The following is a 14,530-nucleotide window of genomic DNA, read 5'->3' on the forward strand; positions in this document are numbered from 1 at the left end:
AGTATGTATTTTCACTGATAGGTGGCGCTTGTAGACACCGAATTCACATACTTGAGACTTCAAATTTCAGCGATAGACTTCTACTTTAGCCGTTTAGCGTTCAACATTGAAAATTTTATTTTTAAATTTAAGACTTTAACACATTAAAAGTTAATAGAAAGATAAGAGAATTGAATGTAATTAAGCATTTACTTTAATATTTAAATAAGTATTTTTTAAAATTTAAGCTTCCAATTTTAAGGAAACAGATTGTCCCCACGGCATGCCATACACAATAACAAAAAACCAACGGTTAGCGCACATTTGATCATTTATACATACGAAAGTGATTATACATTTGTGGAATTCTTGGAAGTATTTAAAAAACAAAAGAATGCGAATTTTTAAAAGAGTTGATCAATGGCTGTCCCTAAACTGCGAAAGCGAAACGCGAAACGCGAAACGCCTAAAATGCGGAAAAGCTGTGCGAAACGGACCCAAAAGTTGGGACCCTGTTTCGCATTTTAGGCCTTGGGTCCGTACTAAAATGCGAAATCGGTGGGTGCGAAACGTCAACAGAACGTCAACAGACGACGCCATTAACATACGTACTTGCGTCACAAAAATCTACTCGTCAAGATAAAAACACCTTGCCTTCGAGTTAGTTTATCCTAGTTTCTGTTTTGTATATAATTCGTTAAATTAAAAGGATATTACAGTTTTGTGTATTTACCTATTGTATTCATGATTTTGATTTGTGATTCACGTTATTTGCCATTCAATCACCGCAATACTTCTTAAACTTGGTATGTAATTTCGTGGGTTTTTGCAATCTTTGTTGATGATCTAATGGAGGGAATGGATTGAATTTGACATAGTCAATTTATTGATTCCAAACTTAACTCATCTGATGTTTAAGATACTTTGTTTTTTCTAATATTTTTCTTTGCCCAACTAATTGATGCATTTTTTTTAGATAATTAAAGTCATGGGAGATGTCCACTTCATGAAACTCGCTTTGTCGTTTTGCTGAAGTAAGCTGTCTTTCTGCAAAGAAATAAATGAGAGTAAAGAAAAAACTTCCCAATGTGAGGTGACATGATGTTTCACCTGATACATTGTAACCTACATTCTCTGAGGTATTTTTTAGTTAAAATTATCATGCTGTCTGTATGTTATTCTCATACTTGTCTGTTCTCACAGGTAATACATCTACTGTTTCTGAGGTGACGGAAAAATGATGCAAGTGTTTTCTTTTCTAATCGCTTTTCTTGTTCAAAGCAATAATTTGGTTATCCCTGTCATAGAAAACCTTGGTGGAATTCTGAGAGTGGTAATAGTTCCATAGCTCATGCTGCCCAAGTAATAGTGTGGAGCAGGCGTATCTGTGCTTTACTTTTGCTACAAGCGCTAGAAGATTGGCATCACAAATCAAATCTTTGTATTTTCAATCTACAATTCAGGTATCAAAGAATCATTTTTATGTTTAAGGAAAGTTTCGGTTCTTGATTTTTCTTCTTCTGTGATGGCTAGGTGGATTATACAATATGTGTGCATGTGCGCATGGAAAGTGCGTCGTGTCGATGACTTTGTCAACGGGGGAAAAATGTTAAGCTTAATTTGCTCGATAATAGAATTTGTTTTAATCTTTTCTTCTTTTATTATCATTTATTTCATACCTCGGTTGAATCACTCATCAGCCCGTCCCAAGACGCATAGCTGACTTTTGACTTCAATTTTTCATAATTTAAACCGAAATAGTGTAGCGGCTGAAGAAATAAAATTTGATTGCTCCCCCCTTTCAATGTCTTAAATAAAATAATCCCACAGCGGGGTACATTAACACATTGTTACGTCGTCGACGTTCTCTATGTCATTCGATCAATCTGTGTTTCTCTTAGCCGGAATTTCTTTCAACAGTTGTTCGCCGAGGAAAATCGGCTGACCAAGTCGAATGGAAAAACTATCAGCCGATAGCTGCAGCCCGGCGTCTAAATATATATAGCTATTCGATTGAAATTTATTGAAAATGCCACCCAGCTAAAACGTGCTGAAAGCTTCTTCCGCCTCTATTCCACAAAGACTTAATAATTGGAGATTTCTCATTCAAGAGCTCATCCGAGGGACCCCCGTGCTCTTGAAGAAACAAGAGTAATCGAGTCGACTAAATAAATTTAATTTGATAAGACTGTTTTCCCATGAAATACAAACATTTTATTTTCAAAACTCTAGCGAAAAGTAATATTCGTTAATATATAGTGTACACACATTCATATCCATACATACATTCACATTACATATACTATGAGTCATGAAACATGGCGGCCTCAACGGGCCTCATCCGTCAATTTGCACTCTGGTGGGGAAAAGAAAACATTTTCGTTTCGCATTTTGAGGTTTCGCATTTTAGTATGCCCTCCGGCATTTGGTCCCGCGAAACGGTCCAAAAATTTTGGTCCGTTTCGCACAGCCTTTCCGCATTTTAGGCGTTTCGCGTTTCGCGTTTCGCTTTCGCAGTTTAGGGACAGCCTTGATCAATCCCTTTCCTTCTCTTCTCTGACAGCCACATTCCATAAAGTTCCGAATTCTTCAGGAGATTGTCCGTAAATCTTCAATGAACGACACAAAATTGGGAAACATGAATAGAATTAGCAAATTCAATAATTTGCAATTAATTAGTACTGTACCCGAGCAGCAAATTTGAGAATTTCTATTTTAGAAAATTCAACCTCTGCCCGTTCGCCCCATTTTAAGGTAAGCTTAGGCGGATCCGATTGCGGTACAGCCTCAATATTGATATATAACTGGCGAACAAAATCATTGGTAACAAGCTTCTTGTAGTCTTCTGTTTTGTATCCAAGAATACTAAGCATGTTCCAAATTTCATCTAAAAAAACAAACAAAGAAAAATGATTTAAAATTGCGTGAAAGTTAAAATTACATTTTGAATGGCAATTGAAATTATCAGACTTAAACTTATTGAGTAAGGAAGTGGTGTAGTATCTAGTCTACATGAGTTCTTCAGATGTTTTTGATCATCATTAAAATATTAGAAATGTTTTGATTATGAGAATTTATACCTTCCATAATTTGTCCCTCTGATAAGAAAATTGCTGATAATGTCAGAAACAAAACAGTGTTGCTTTCAGACAAATCCTGATGAGACAAGTTCTTTGGCATAATAACTTTATTTATGAGAATATAGTGTCCACTTTTTTCATCAAATTCATGAAGGTAGAAGCCAAAAACCTAAACAAAAATTGCTATTACACATGCTTTAAAAAACATCATTAATTCTCTTACATCCAATAGGTATTTCTGCGCATGGGAAATAACAATTTTGAAATTCTTTGAGGTAATTCCATTGAGAAGCTTTATTATTTCTGCCCTCTTAATTGGAAATTTCTTCTGCTCCATAACCAAAAAATATTGTATAACTTCAGCAACCAATCTGTCAACATCAACTGGTTCCTCTACAGCCTGAGATGAGTTAGCTCGCTGTGACTGAGATCTCTGAGAAGATGCATTCCTTTGAGAAGATGGAGTCCTCTGAGAAGATGGAATCCTCTGGCTTGGAGTTGATTTCTATCATACATTTAATACAAAAGATTCAATATACTTGATGGTTTATACACAGTATGTACAATTAGTATGTTTGATTACCCTCTGAGACATTGTAAACTAGGTTGTTTCGAAATGGGACCTAGGTAAAGCCTTTCAGAGCTAGCAATTAACAAATTTCAAGATTCAACCAAATCCAAATTTTATTATACTCAATCAAATAGATAGTGTGTTACCATTTACCAACACAGGAACTTTATCTTAAAGGTGCTTCTGGAGTGGAAGTTTTCAAAGAAATCCATTAATCCAAATCTTTATTCTTTAACATGTGATCTGTGTTGCCATATCACAAATATAAGTGCTTGGCATGAATAGCAATTTCTTTTTACATATTTCTAATAAATGTTTTAGAAATATAGTCTAAATTTAATTTTACTTCTGAAAAATAAATAAATAGTATTTAATAGTAATCGCTCAAAAGCTTCTTTTTAATTGCGCAATTTGAAATCTGGCGTGTTTGTGCTAACTTGACAGAATATTGTTTATCAAGGTTTGTCGTCTGAACTGAGCGATTTCGAAACCTGATTAGTCTAGACTCTAGATTCTAGGTGTGTTTTTATTTTGTTACATTTGCGTACTTTTTTTGTTTTGAATTCCTTGATTAATTCCATTTTAACCTTAATAAAGGTAGTAAAGAATGGACGAATTTGAAACAATTGGTGATGATTTGTCTGGAACCGTGGAAGAGTTGCTCAATGGAGAGCCGACGGTTATTAGACCGAGCTTGAATCTAGATCAAGCAACTTGGGAAGGCTGGTTCAATAATATCATTCTCTACGCTGCCCAGAACCCTTGGGATTTCATATATTATGTTCTCCTGTGTCTGTCTCCCTTTTTTCTACTGTCTGTTTTTCTGTCAATGAAGCTTGCCAAAGCTCTGGAAGCCCAGGAGAAAGACTCAAAGCGCAAAGCAAAACGAGACACCAATATCTCCAAAACAAGAAAAACTAAAGGAGATTGAAAGCATACTGATCTATTTTTCTTTTTTTTTTGTGTGTATTTTGAAAATTTTTGTATTTACTTACAATAAAAGTGCTTACAAAATGTTTATTACAGATTTCTGTGTTTTATTATTGAGTAAATAGGCAACTTTTTCAATGCCTAATGTATTTTAACTTTATTAATTTACATTTTATTCATCACTTTCATGTTGCAAAGAAAGGTATGCATAACAAACTATTTCTTCTTTATTACCTGATCTGGTAGTTCATACTCGGAGATGACAGGAAACTTGTGTTCATTTGGATTAACTTGACTTTCTTCATGGACAAATGGGTTTTCTATAGCTACTTTTTTGGCATTAGTTTTCTTCATCTGCATGATTCCCAAATTCTTCAAGACTTCTTCAGTGCTTGGAATCTCTTTCCTTCTTCCTCTAAGCCAAGCTGAAATTTTGTTTGCATTCATGAAAGATATAGTTTTTATGTTTTTATTATCATTTTTATGTTATCCACAACAGTATACATACCTTCCCACTCAGCTGGTAACTCTTGTTCAAAGTTGCCCTTTTCAATGGGTTCAAACCAACGTGATGGGTTTCTTTTTCCTCTTCGAGGGTCTGCAAAAAGAAACACATATAAAAAAAATTTGAAATATAAATAAAAGTACTAGCATATACTATATATCTACTACTGGATGTCACCTAAATCTTAAAAAAAAAACTATAATACTCTTATAATCGATATAAAGATATAATTATACGACTTTTCACTGTGAACTGAAATGGACTAGTAGTACCTGCAGGAATTTCGAAATATTTGTTGTTCATGTAGTCTTCGCCCATGAGGTTACCTTTTGCTTGGCGAGGTCTCAAAGAATTAACGAAATTTGTAAAAACTTTTGACCAAATACTCCTAGACATTTTGCGTAAACGTTTCAACTGAAATTTGAAATAAAGTTGCACAACAGATGAACAGAAGTTTAATACAAATAACGCAAACTGCAAAATGTAGACGACTAAAACAATATTTTGGTTTCGTTCGTGAGTTACGTGATTTGATTTAGTTCGTCTGCTACGATGTACCCTCTCAGGAGGACAGTAGGAGGAGCCATAGGTGGGCAGCTACTGGATGGATTTGGCCAGCAATTGAGCTGCCGCATGCTTCGTCGTGACAGCAACGACGCCATTCACCGTTGTCGTAGATTTCAAACATTTCATCGTTGTCGTCACCGTTGTTCCGGCTTCCACTTTCATCATCGCCTTTGATCCGCCGGATCCACGGTTGCTGGTCCATCAGTAGCTGGACCGCCAACAGCGGCACGTCCGTCGTTGTAAGCATCCGGGATGTAACGATTTCGGACAAACTTAGGCATAAATCCCACCCAAAAATATCATAATAATCATCATAATTCTAAATAACGACGTCAGAGGAACTTTAAAAAAGAAAATTCAAGTGAGATTTAGTGCGTCATTCCTTCATTCGATTGTCTCCTCGACGTCGCGTAGAAACCGGTTATTTTTTTTTAAACAAGTAACAAAAAAAATAAATTTAAATTGATGTTATCAGTTATAGTGCACAGTAACAGGTCCTTGAGACTTTACGTCTTGTAGCGACTTAACAAAAAGCTACATGGCCCGTAAGAGGATCGAACTCATGACCTCCGCGTTATTAGCACGGCGCTCTAACCAACTGAGCTAACAGGCCGTTTCGTTCAAAAGTTTGTTGCACGGCAAAGATTTTTACAATAAAAAAGACTGCAAAAAAAAAAAAAAAAAAAAAAAATTAATTGTTGTAACAAAGAAGAAATTTGTGCCAACAGCATCCCAAACGGTCACCCCTTTACTCCAAAGTGAATATATAAAATAACCGAAAATAACGGGATTGGAGAGCTCGTCGACTTCCGGGAGTTGCAGAGAGGATTAAGTTCGTTGACAATGAGTCGTATTTATTTAATTGAGCAATCTCGACTCGTAGTCCTTTTTTTTTGTTGGCTTTGTTTTAATTACAAAATATTATTAATTTTTATGCGTCACGAGACTCTCAGAGAGAACCGGGCGCAGATTGGCACCGATAACGAGAGTCTGACAGGGCGATATTGATTCATAGTCCAAATTCCGCAATAAATCAGCAAAGGGAGCCACACAGCTCGTTAAATCGAAATCTGATTGCCTTCATTTTTTTAAACTAAAAAAGTCCCCCCGCACTCTATGCGACTCTATGATTCTGATTACTCATTAGTAGGGCGGGTTTTGACTTTGTCGGCTCTTATTCTTTCCCAACGTACTTTGTCATTGGCATCACACAATTTTTTGAGTTGAAGAAACAAAATAGGGAAAAAATGGACTCTTTTTAAAACTCTAGCTGCTGCTGCTGCTGCATATGTATAAATATAGTCACATGACGAGCTGGACCCCGAGAATTTATAATGACCAGTAGAGGACTTCCCCGTTCATTAAATCTGATTTATTTGAAGTTGCGGATTATTACTTGTCTGCGTGACCGGCGAGAGAGCGTAGAATGGCGATGCAACGGATGGCGATGTTGGCCTCCAAGTGGCTGACGTCCAGGTGCTTGAGGATTGGGCTGTCGGCCAAGGACGGGTGGTTCCTCGACGACGCTGCTGAACGCAAGAGCGTGCGATGGCAATAGTCGATCAAGTCGACGATTGAGTCGCCCATGGCCTCGCAGGCGGCCGAATGGTACAGCAATAGCTCCAGCAAGCTAATGACGGCTCCTTCGTGGTACAGCTGTCAACAATAAGGTAAAAAGGGAATGTGTGTTTGTTAGAAAGAAAACTTTTGGGTTTCTCTTCTTTTTATTTTTCTCTTGTTGTCGTTTTGGGTCTTTTGTTTTCGCAGACCAACACACACTGGAAGGCTGGCTCTGGTCGTTATACAGATTTTTTTTTTTTTTTGACAACTCACCACCGAGTAATAAATCATCAAAGGTGAAAGGGAAGACTCTGTCTTGAGCAAGTGAGGCAAGATTTCCTCTCTCCAAATCTCAATCAGGATGGCATCGTAGACCAGCAGGGAGACCTGTTTTCGGTGGACAATCCGTTGGTCCGGGTGGAGCGTCGGCCGCAGCGACAGTTAATCCGTACCACCACCAGGGACCCAATCCGTTTCACCAAGGTGCTGCACCCGGTACTAACTCGGACTGGTGGCATTCGAGTAGTTCACATTCTCTTGTTCTTATTCATTACAATTTTTTTTTGTTTCCTCCCCAAAGCGATGGACAAATTTAACCGACGATTCTGTTTTTTTTTTGAATTCCAGGTGGAGGTGGACCCTCTCCATATCAGCCGTCATCCGTCGGAGGAGCTTGGAGCGGCCAGCCGCCGCCTCATCAACACAACAACCGGCCGCATACCGAACTGCCCAATTTGGCCGCCCTCGGATCGTCTCTGGGACTGACTGGAGCCACGGCAGGTAGTCCGGCTCCACCTGGCGCCACTCAACTGGGAATGGGGGCCCTCAATTTGGGAGCTCTTCCGGGCGGATCGGCTCTAGTTGCCGCTCTCAGTTCGGCCGCTATGAGCTCGGCGACTCTCAACACGGCCGCCAATTGGAGTGGATTGTTCAACAGCCTGCAGGGACCTCAGGCTCCTCCTCCTCAACAACAGCAGCAACAACAACCGCAGGATGGATCCGGAGGTCCTGGTAGTTACCCGACGGCTCAACAGCATCAACAACAGCAGCAGCATCAAGCCATGGTCTCGGTTGGCATGCCGTTACCGGCTCCTAACAACGGTCCCGGTGGAGGAGCTTCGGGACTACTGGGATGGGGAGAAAGTCCCGGTCCAGTGACGGTGGCTACACCCAGTGGCGTCCAACAACAGCAGCAACAGCCTCAACAGACAGGCACTCCGCAGTCGCAGCAACAGCAGCAACAACAGCAACAGGCTCCTTGGGGTCAGACTGGCTTGAACATGTCTTCGGGGCCAAAAACATTTGAGTTGAGATAACCAACCGCTCCAATGGCAACGCAACGCTCCTCCTCGCCAGAACTTTCGACGTGTAACAGAAACCGTGATAGACAATCAGCATTGGTGTGCAGTTTACCACTGCTACCGGATTTCGACGTCGTATTCTAGCAGACAGAGGCTCCACCTGGCCAATCGACCCGCCAAGTCATTTTTCGTTCGTAGCCAACAGAAAGCTTCGTGGTCCGTTACAATGATAACTTTACAGCCCCAAATAAAACATCGAAATTTCTGCAAAGCCCAAATGAGAGCTAAACACTCTTTCTCCGTGATGGAATAATTTATTTCGGCTTTAGACAGCAAACGACTTTCGTAAGCTAGTGGGCACTCTTTCCCGTCTTTGGTTTGTGATAACACGGCACCAATTCCATATAGCCACAAGCATCCGCCATTATTACCATTGGGGATTCGTAGTCCGGGTGTGCGAGAATTGGGGCCGACGTCAACGCTTTCTTTAAGGCAAGGAAACTATGTTGTTGCGCTTCTCCCCAAACAAATGGTGTTCCTTTCTTCGTCAAGGCTGTCAGCGGCTGTGCAATTTTGGCAAACCCCGGAATATGTCGCCTGTAATAAGAGTAGAGGCCTAAAAAGCTTTGAATGCGTTTGATGATGTTACTAGGGTTTTGCCCTGATTACATTCTGGAAAGTCGTTAACTGCTGCGATTTTGTCGGGGTAAGGCGAGATTCCTGCTTTAGATACCACGTGTCCCAGAACTTTCAACGTAGTCATTGCAAACTGACACTTGGATCCCTTTAATTTTAAACCTGCGTTACTCAGACAGGTTAAGACGAGGTGTAGTCGGTGAATGTGAGATGCAAAAGTCGGCGCGTACACCACTAGGCCTATATCATCCAAGTACACCAAACACGACGACCAGCGAAGTCCTCCTAAGATGATATCCAACGACCATTGAAATGAGCTGGGACCGTTTGAAAGGCCGAAAGGCAATACTTTGAAATGGTACAGACCATTGGCTGTAATGAAAGCCGTTTTCTCCCGATCTTCCTTACGTAAAGGAAACTGGTGATAACCGGATTGAAGATCTATTATTGAAAAATAATCTGCCCCCTCCAACTTGCTTAAAATGTCCGAAAAGCGTGGTAATGGGTAAACATCTTTGATCGTGACATCATTCAACGCGCGATAATCGACACAAAATCGCCAAGAACCATCTTTTTTCTTTATGAGAACCACTGGGCCCCCCCAAGGACTATCCGACGGTTCAATAATACCCAGCTCTAACATGGCATCGGATAAAGATTGAATGATTTTACGCGCTTTCCAAGCGCTAGGGTATGGGCGTTGACAAACAGGAATTGTACCTTCTTTTATGTTGATTGGGTGCTCCGTAGCGGTGCAGCAACCCAAATCCTTATCGTTGATTGCAAATCCCCGTAAGTGATGTTGTAATAAGGCCATTAGAGTTGCTTTATCTTGTGATGGCAGCTCCAGATTGATTTGTGTCTCCAAGCTTTGTAATAAACCCATTTGTTCGCATGTTAAGCCGTCGGACTCGTCGTCTTGATCGATCCGTAGTGTAGATTGCTCCGTAAAATCACAAGTAACTACGTCATTCATGTACGGTTGTATCGTTCCTAACGTGGATCCTTTGTCCAACCAAACGGGAACCGCTGAAAGGTTGGCAACTGGAAGTGGTATAAGCCGTTATAGGAGAAAATTGCATGCCCCACGGATAATGATTTAGTTGACATTAGTTTGTTTGATGGAGTAAACAGTGAAACATCCGAAATCATTGAGTGTTGTGAAGTACTCTCTAAGAAACGCTGTGTTGAAAAAGGGAAACATGACCATGCTTTGAAAATATTCTAAATTCTATGTTTTCAAAACGGAAACACAAAGTTTAAAAAATGAAGTAAATTTCTTTTTCTCATTTTTACCTTCGCGCCAGTTTTGACATTAAACCTAATAAACGCCCCTCATTAAACGACACATGATTTAACTAAACATTGCGTTAAGAAAAGGAAAAAATGTTAACTTTTTGCATCTCTTTGGCGGGATGTAAAAAACAAACATTTTGAAACATCAACAAATGAAATAAGTAAAATTGGTTTGATAATCAAGTTTATTGCAAACCTTATCTTTAGTTTGTATACATCCTAGCAGAAAATTATCAACGGCTTGTTTCGTCCAAATTTCACACAGCGGCGGTAGAATAATTATTCAACATACTTAATAAAAGGCCCGTGCCACTTGTTTGATATGACTGCGATGGGTATTGAACTCGGGACTCCCGGTTCCTAGTTCGATGCTGAACCACTGTGCCATTCTAGATATGTTTCGAATCCTTCACAATCATGTCATATTAGACGATGGGCGTTGGGACCTTTGAAAATTTTTCCGAATATCCAAACATCACTTCCAATTCGCTTTGTAGCACCCATCACAAACACCACACAAATGAATTAAAAAACATTATGTGAGCCATTTGGCGACACACTCGATGCATAGATATGCTTAGTCAACAATATCGACGGACAAACTAGATGTATAGGCCATTTCACACACCGTGCCTATGCACGTTACGTATGTTTAGGCAATACGCATACATATAGCATACGAAAGAAACAGTACTTAATCAAAAGCTTTTTTTACACTAGTTGTATTAAAGTATGTTGACTGATAGTACTTTTGGGACTTTAAGTACTTAATCTCTTGAATCCTAGTTATTTGAAAAAGTTGTTTATGGCTTTCTTGAAACTATGTTTGGAATTGTCCCCTCAATGAATTATTTTTATCTATTAAAATGAATATATAGAGGATGCAGAGGATTAGATTTTTACCAAATTAGGTATAAATGCATTAGCTGCAAATTAAGGTATTCAACTTTAAAGTTAATTCATTTATTTATATAAATAAAATTTTGTAAGAATTTCGAGAAATATGCAAATAAGGGGAGGGATAACAAGGCCATGGCTTCCAGCATAGCCTGAGGTTCTTTCGGGGCGGTTAGGTTAAAAACAAAAAGAAAACAAATGTGTTTGGTTGGGGGGAATCATTTTTGTTTCGAAAAAAATTTCTAAACATCGTGTGTCGGAGGAGGTGACAAACAAGTCATGTTTAGATATAGCAAAACATTAGTTTCCTTTTAGAACACAGCGTTTCTTAGAGAGTAGGTAGGGGAGAGCGGTGTCATTTTTGACGCGTCAGGGGTTGGACAAATGGTTTAATTCCAAAAATATTTGAAAATAATTATTTAAAAAAATATCAGGGAGTGTAGAAATTCATTCCTCATTTGGGGATGAAATTTTACGTAACCATCTTGGTTACTTTTCAGGCTATCAGCAAAAATAAAAAAAGGCTCGCGATATTTTTTAGGATAAAGATTTTTTTTTTTAGTTATTTTAGGACACATAGTAGTAAAATTTAAAAAATATATATCCTACAATTTAGATTGCCCATCCCTTTATAAGTTGCGATAATTTTAAAATAAAATACATTTCTAATTTGGCAAATTCTTTCAATATTTTCCGAGGACCATGGTTGGGGTCTGTCTTAGACAAGCCTTTAGGGGTGATTTTGGACCTGCAGAATGGCTAGAAAAAAGGGGGAGAGCTTTTCATGGCCAGTTCATGGCCAAAAGCGCCAGAGAGGACGAATTTTCCAATCCACCCTCACTCAACTTAAACACTATAATTCTAGTATTAATAACTAAAATTCATGAATAATTTTGTTCGAAATAAATAGTGAAGATATTAAACTTTCATATAATATAAGAAAAATTATGAAAAACTGGAGGATAGTGGGTTAACTTTTGTTTGTCCAATTTTCCACCCCGACCGTCCTATTTCACCCCCGTTTTTTTTTTTTTTTTTTTTTTCTGACTTTTTCAAAATTCCATTACTCAAAAAGTTCTACACGGAGAACTTCGAAAAAATAAGGGAATATGATCGTTACTATGGCAAGTTTTTAGTGCCACCCAGTTCACCCTCAACCCGGGGATTCAACCCTTCATCTCAACGCGGTTATTCAACCCGGTGACTCAACCCGGGGATTCAACCTAGCTGTTTTTTGGCGTCATCTAGCGGCCAATACAATAAATACGCCAACAAACTATAGAGACCGGCATTTCCCTCGATTTTTCCCTCGTTTTTGACACCACGAGCGCCACATGCTTGGTGAATTTTATCCCTGAGGTATATTTATATACGAAGGTCCTTAACAATATAGGGTGTGGGGTATAGGGGGTAGGGTAGTAGTAGCTAGTAGTGAAATTCAGAGGGTTTAATGTCCATTTTGTAATCCTTTATACGTTTCTTCCCTGAATGACCAATCGTCACCAAATTTTGTACATAATTCTGTCAAAATTTGATACATTGCGTAACGGGGTTTTCATTTGTTTTGATTACTGTTTTAGAAATTTAATTTGCGTATTTGTTACATAGCTGGTTGCCGAATCCTAGTTAGTGAATTCGCTTTTTTTGCGTAACCTTCCCACTGTCAGTGCATGCTCAGGGGTTCGTTAAGTGACCACTTTTTTTTCATTATTTTTATAGTTTTATGATGTTGCCAGATTACATAAAATAAAAATGTAGCTCTGTGTTGCAGACGGTAACTAATACATGAATAAAGTTTGTTTTTAAACGTGAATTCAAGTCAAATGGATTTTATTCAAGAAGTTGCAGTTCTATTTAATCAATTTATGTTATTTGTCCAAGTTGCTGACGAGGATGATAATAATATTATTGAAACTGTGATTTTGAGAAGAAGACAAGACATTCTTAGGCAGTTATTACAGCGCCAGCGTTTGATATTACATCGAATTCACGCAAACAGAACTATTTATTACACCGCATATGTAGGGACGTGGTTTGCAACGTACCCAGAAATTCAATTCAAACGAGATTTTCGCTTTACAAAAAGAACGTTTCAGGTATGAAATATATGTCAACACAATTTTCTGTGTATATTCTATTTCTTTGTTTTGTAGCTTCTAGTGGAGATTGTCAGTCCGCAAATATTAACTGACTATGTGTATACTGGCCTGCCTGTAACGGATAAGCTAATGATTTTGATCTGGTGTTTAGCAAACCGTGAAGCCTACCGTGTTTTGTCAAGGCGGTTTGGGATGAATCAAGGGACGGTACACTATGTGGTTATGAAAACCATGAAGGTTATTTATAATATGGCTGACCGCTTCATAGTATGGCCGAGAGAAGAAAGATATTTAGAGCTCTCAGAAAATTTTCAAATTGTAGACAGTCTAGGTAGTTTTTTTAACGATAGAAATCATTTTTGTTTGTCACTGAATAGCATTTTTTGTTTAGGGGCTATCGATGCCACAGAATTTGAAATACGACAACCACTAAACCAGCTGCCATCTTATACTAGCAGAAAATGCAAAACAACTATTAAGCTTCAAATAGTATCTACTCATGATTTGGAAATAATTGACGCTGCGGTTGGATTTCCGGGAAGTATAGGCGATGCAAGAGTTTTGCGTCTCAGTCCCCTCTCTAGAGCATTAGGTGCTAAACTTGTACGATCCAACTATCATATTCTCGGAGATACAGCTTATCCACTTCGGCAACATCTGCTCGTTCCTTTTCGCAATAACCACGAACTAGAAGATCATGAAATGGCCTTCAATCGAGCTCTTAAGAGGGACCGACAGGTTGTGGAAAGAGCATTTGGCCTATTAAAAATGAAGTGGCGAAGAGTAAAGTTCCTGGATTACTTCCGAATGCGGTATGCACACCGTACGTTATTGGTTTGTTGTTGTTTCCATAATTTCGGTTTGCGCCATGACAACTGGCTTGACGATGCCCCAGACGTTGAATTGGATGACGAAGATGATCCTGATTACGAGTTTGACGAAGAGAGAGAGACCGAAGAGGGTGTACAAAAAAGACAGTTTATTGCAGAACAATTCATCGTTTAATTTCCTTTAGATTGTTGAAAATATGACGCAACACCTCGAACAACAAATACAATTTCAAATAATATTTGAAAGAGCTTTCGTATATGCCTATTCATTTCATTTTG

General features: G+C 38.8%; 5 protein-coding genes, 2 long non-coding RNA genes and 1 other non-coding gene across 12 annotated transcripts; 4 read left to right on the forward strand and 4 right to left on the reverse strand.

The window, feature by feature from the left end:
• Positions 1-292: 292 nt before the first annotated feature.
• On the reverse strand, positions 293-3,884 carry LOC124190388 (non-structural maintenance of chromosomes element 3 homolog). Of its 2 annotated transcripts, none has more exons than XM_046583031.1 (7): positions 3,777-3,884; positions 3,643-3,702; positions 3,283-3,564; positions 3,060-3,228; positions 2,667-2,866; positions 2,519-2,588; positions 293-401 (listed from the first exon to the last, which is right to left on the reverse strand). In XM_046583031.1, exons 2-7 carry the CDS (start codon positions 3,652-3,654, stop codon positions 397-399), a joined length of 738 nt encoding a protein of 245 aa, XP_046438987.1. In that variant the 5' UTR covers positions 3,655-3,702; positions 3,777-3,884; the 3' UTR covers positions 293-396. The 2 variants fall into 2 exon arrangements, with proteins under 2 accessions (XP_046438987.1, XP_046438988.1); XM_046583032.1 differs by having other exon boundaries at positions 3,784-3,847.
• LOC124190392 lies at positions 416-1,780 on the forward strand. 3 transcript variants are annotated; one of them, XR_006872950.1, is made up of 5 exons: positions 416-785; positions 956-1,118; positions 1,183-1,205; positions 1,287-1,442; positions 1,513-1,780. It is a non-coding gene; the product is annotated as an uncharacterized LOC124190392 (long non-coding RNA). The 3 variants fall into 3 exon arrangements; XR_006872951.1 differs by lacking the exon at positions 1,183-1,205 and having other exon boundaries at positions 1,261-1,442; XR_006872949.1 differs by lacking the exon at positions 1,183-1,205 and having other exon boundaries at positions 418-785.
• A 164-nt stretch (positions 3,885-4,048) lies between the features above and the next one.
• On the forward strand, positions 4,049-4,648 carry LOC124190393. The gene is made up of 2 exons (XR_006872952.1): positions 4,049-4,148; positions 4,228-4,648. It is a non-coding gene; the product is annotated as an uncharacterized LOC124190393 (long non-coding RNA).
• A 42-nt stretch (positions 4,649-4,690) lies between these two features.
• Positions 4,691-5,609, reverse strand: LOC124190391 (NADH dehydrogenase [ubiquinone] 1 alpha subcomplex assembly factor 2-like). Its single transcript, XM_046583034.1, has 3 exons — positions 5,338-5,609; positions 5,069-5,158; positions 4,691-4,985 (listed from the first exon to the last, which is right to left on the reverse strand). Exons 1-3 carry the CDS (start codon positions 5,459-5,461, stop codon positions 4,777-4,779), a joined length of 423 nt encoding a protein of 140 aa, XP_046438990.1. The 5' UTR covers positions 5,462-5,609; the 3' UTR covers positions 4,691-4,776.
• An 18-nt stretch (positions 5,610-5,627) lies between these two features.
• On the reverse strand, positions 5,628-7,574 carry LOC124190389 (zinc finger MYND domain-containing protein 10-like). Its single transcript, XM_046583033.1, has 2 exons — positions 7,029-7,574; positions 5,628-5,904 (listed from the first exon to the last, which is right to left on the reverse strand). Exons 1-2 carry the CDS (start codon positions 7,217-7,219, stop codon positions 5,628-5,630), a joined length of 468 nt encoding a protein of 155 aa, XP_046438989.1. The 5' UTR covers positions 7,220-7,574.
• Positions 6,172-6,245, reverse strand: Trnai-aau. The gene has a single exon. It is a non-coding gene; the product is annotated as a tRNA-Ile (tRNA).
• On the forward strand, positions 7,218-8,508 carry LOC124190310 (rho GTPase-activating protein 17-like). The gene is made up of 2 exons (XM_046582935.1): positions 7,218-7,290; positions 7,820-8,508. Exons 1-2 carry the CDS (start codon positions 7,218-7,220, stop codon positions 8,506-8,508), a joined length of 762 nt encoding a protein of 253 aa, XP_046438891.1.
• Positions 8,509-13,111: 4,603 nt separating this feature from the next.
• LOC124190394 lies at positions 13,112-14,497 on the forward strand. Of its 2 annotated transcripts, XM_046583037.1 has the most exons (3): positions 13,112-13,418; positions 13,476-13,752; positions 13,813-14,497. In XM_046583037.1, exons 1-3 carry the CDS (start codon positions 13,146-13,148, stop codon positions 14,424-14,426), a joined length of 1,164 nt encoding a protein of 387 aa, XP_046438993.1. In that variant the 5' UTR covers positions 13,112-13,145; the 3' UTR covers positions 14,427-14,497. The 2 variants fall into 2 exon arrangements, with proteins under 2 accessions (XP_046438993.1, XP_046438992.1); XM_046583036.1 differs by having other exon boundaries at positions 13,476-14,461.
• Positions 14,498-14,530: the final 33 nt, after the last annotated feature.

The sequence above is a fragment of the Daphnia pulex genome, chromosome 3, assembly GCF_021134715.1.
Source record: "Daphnia pulex isolate KAP4 chromosome 3, ASM2113471v1".
Taxonomy (NCBI): domain Eukaryota; kingdom Metazoa; phylum Arthropoda; class Branchiopoda; order Diplostraca; family Daphniidae; genus Daphnia; species Daphnia pulex.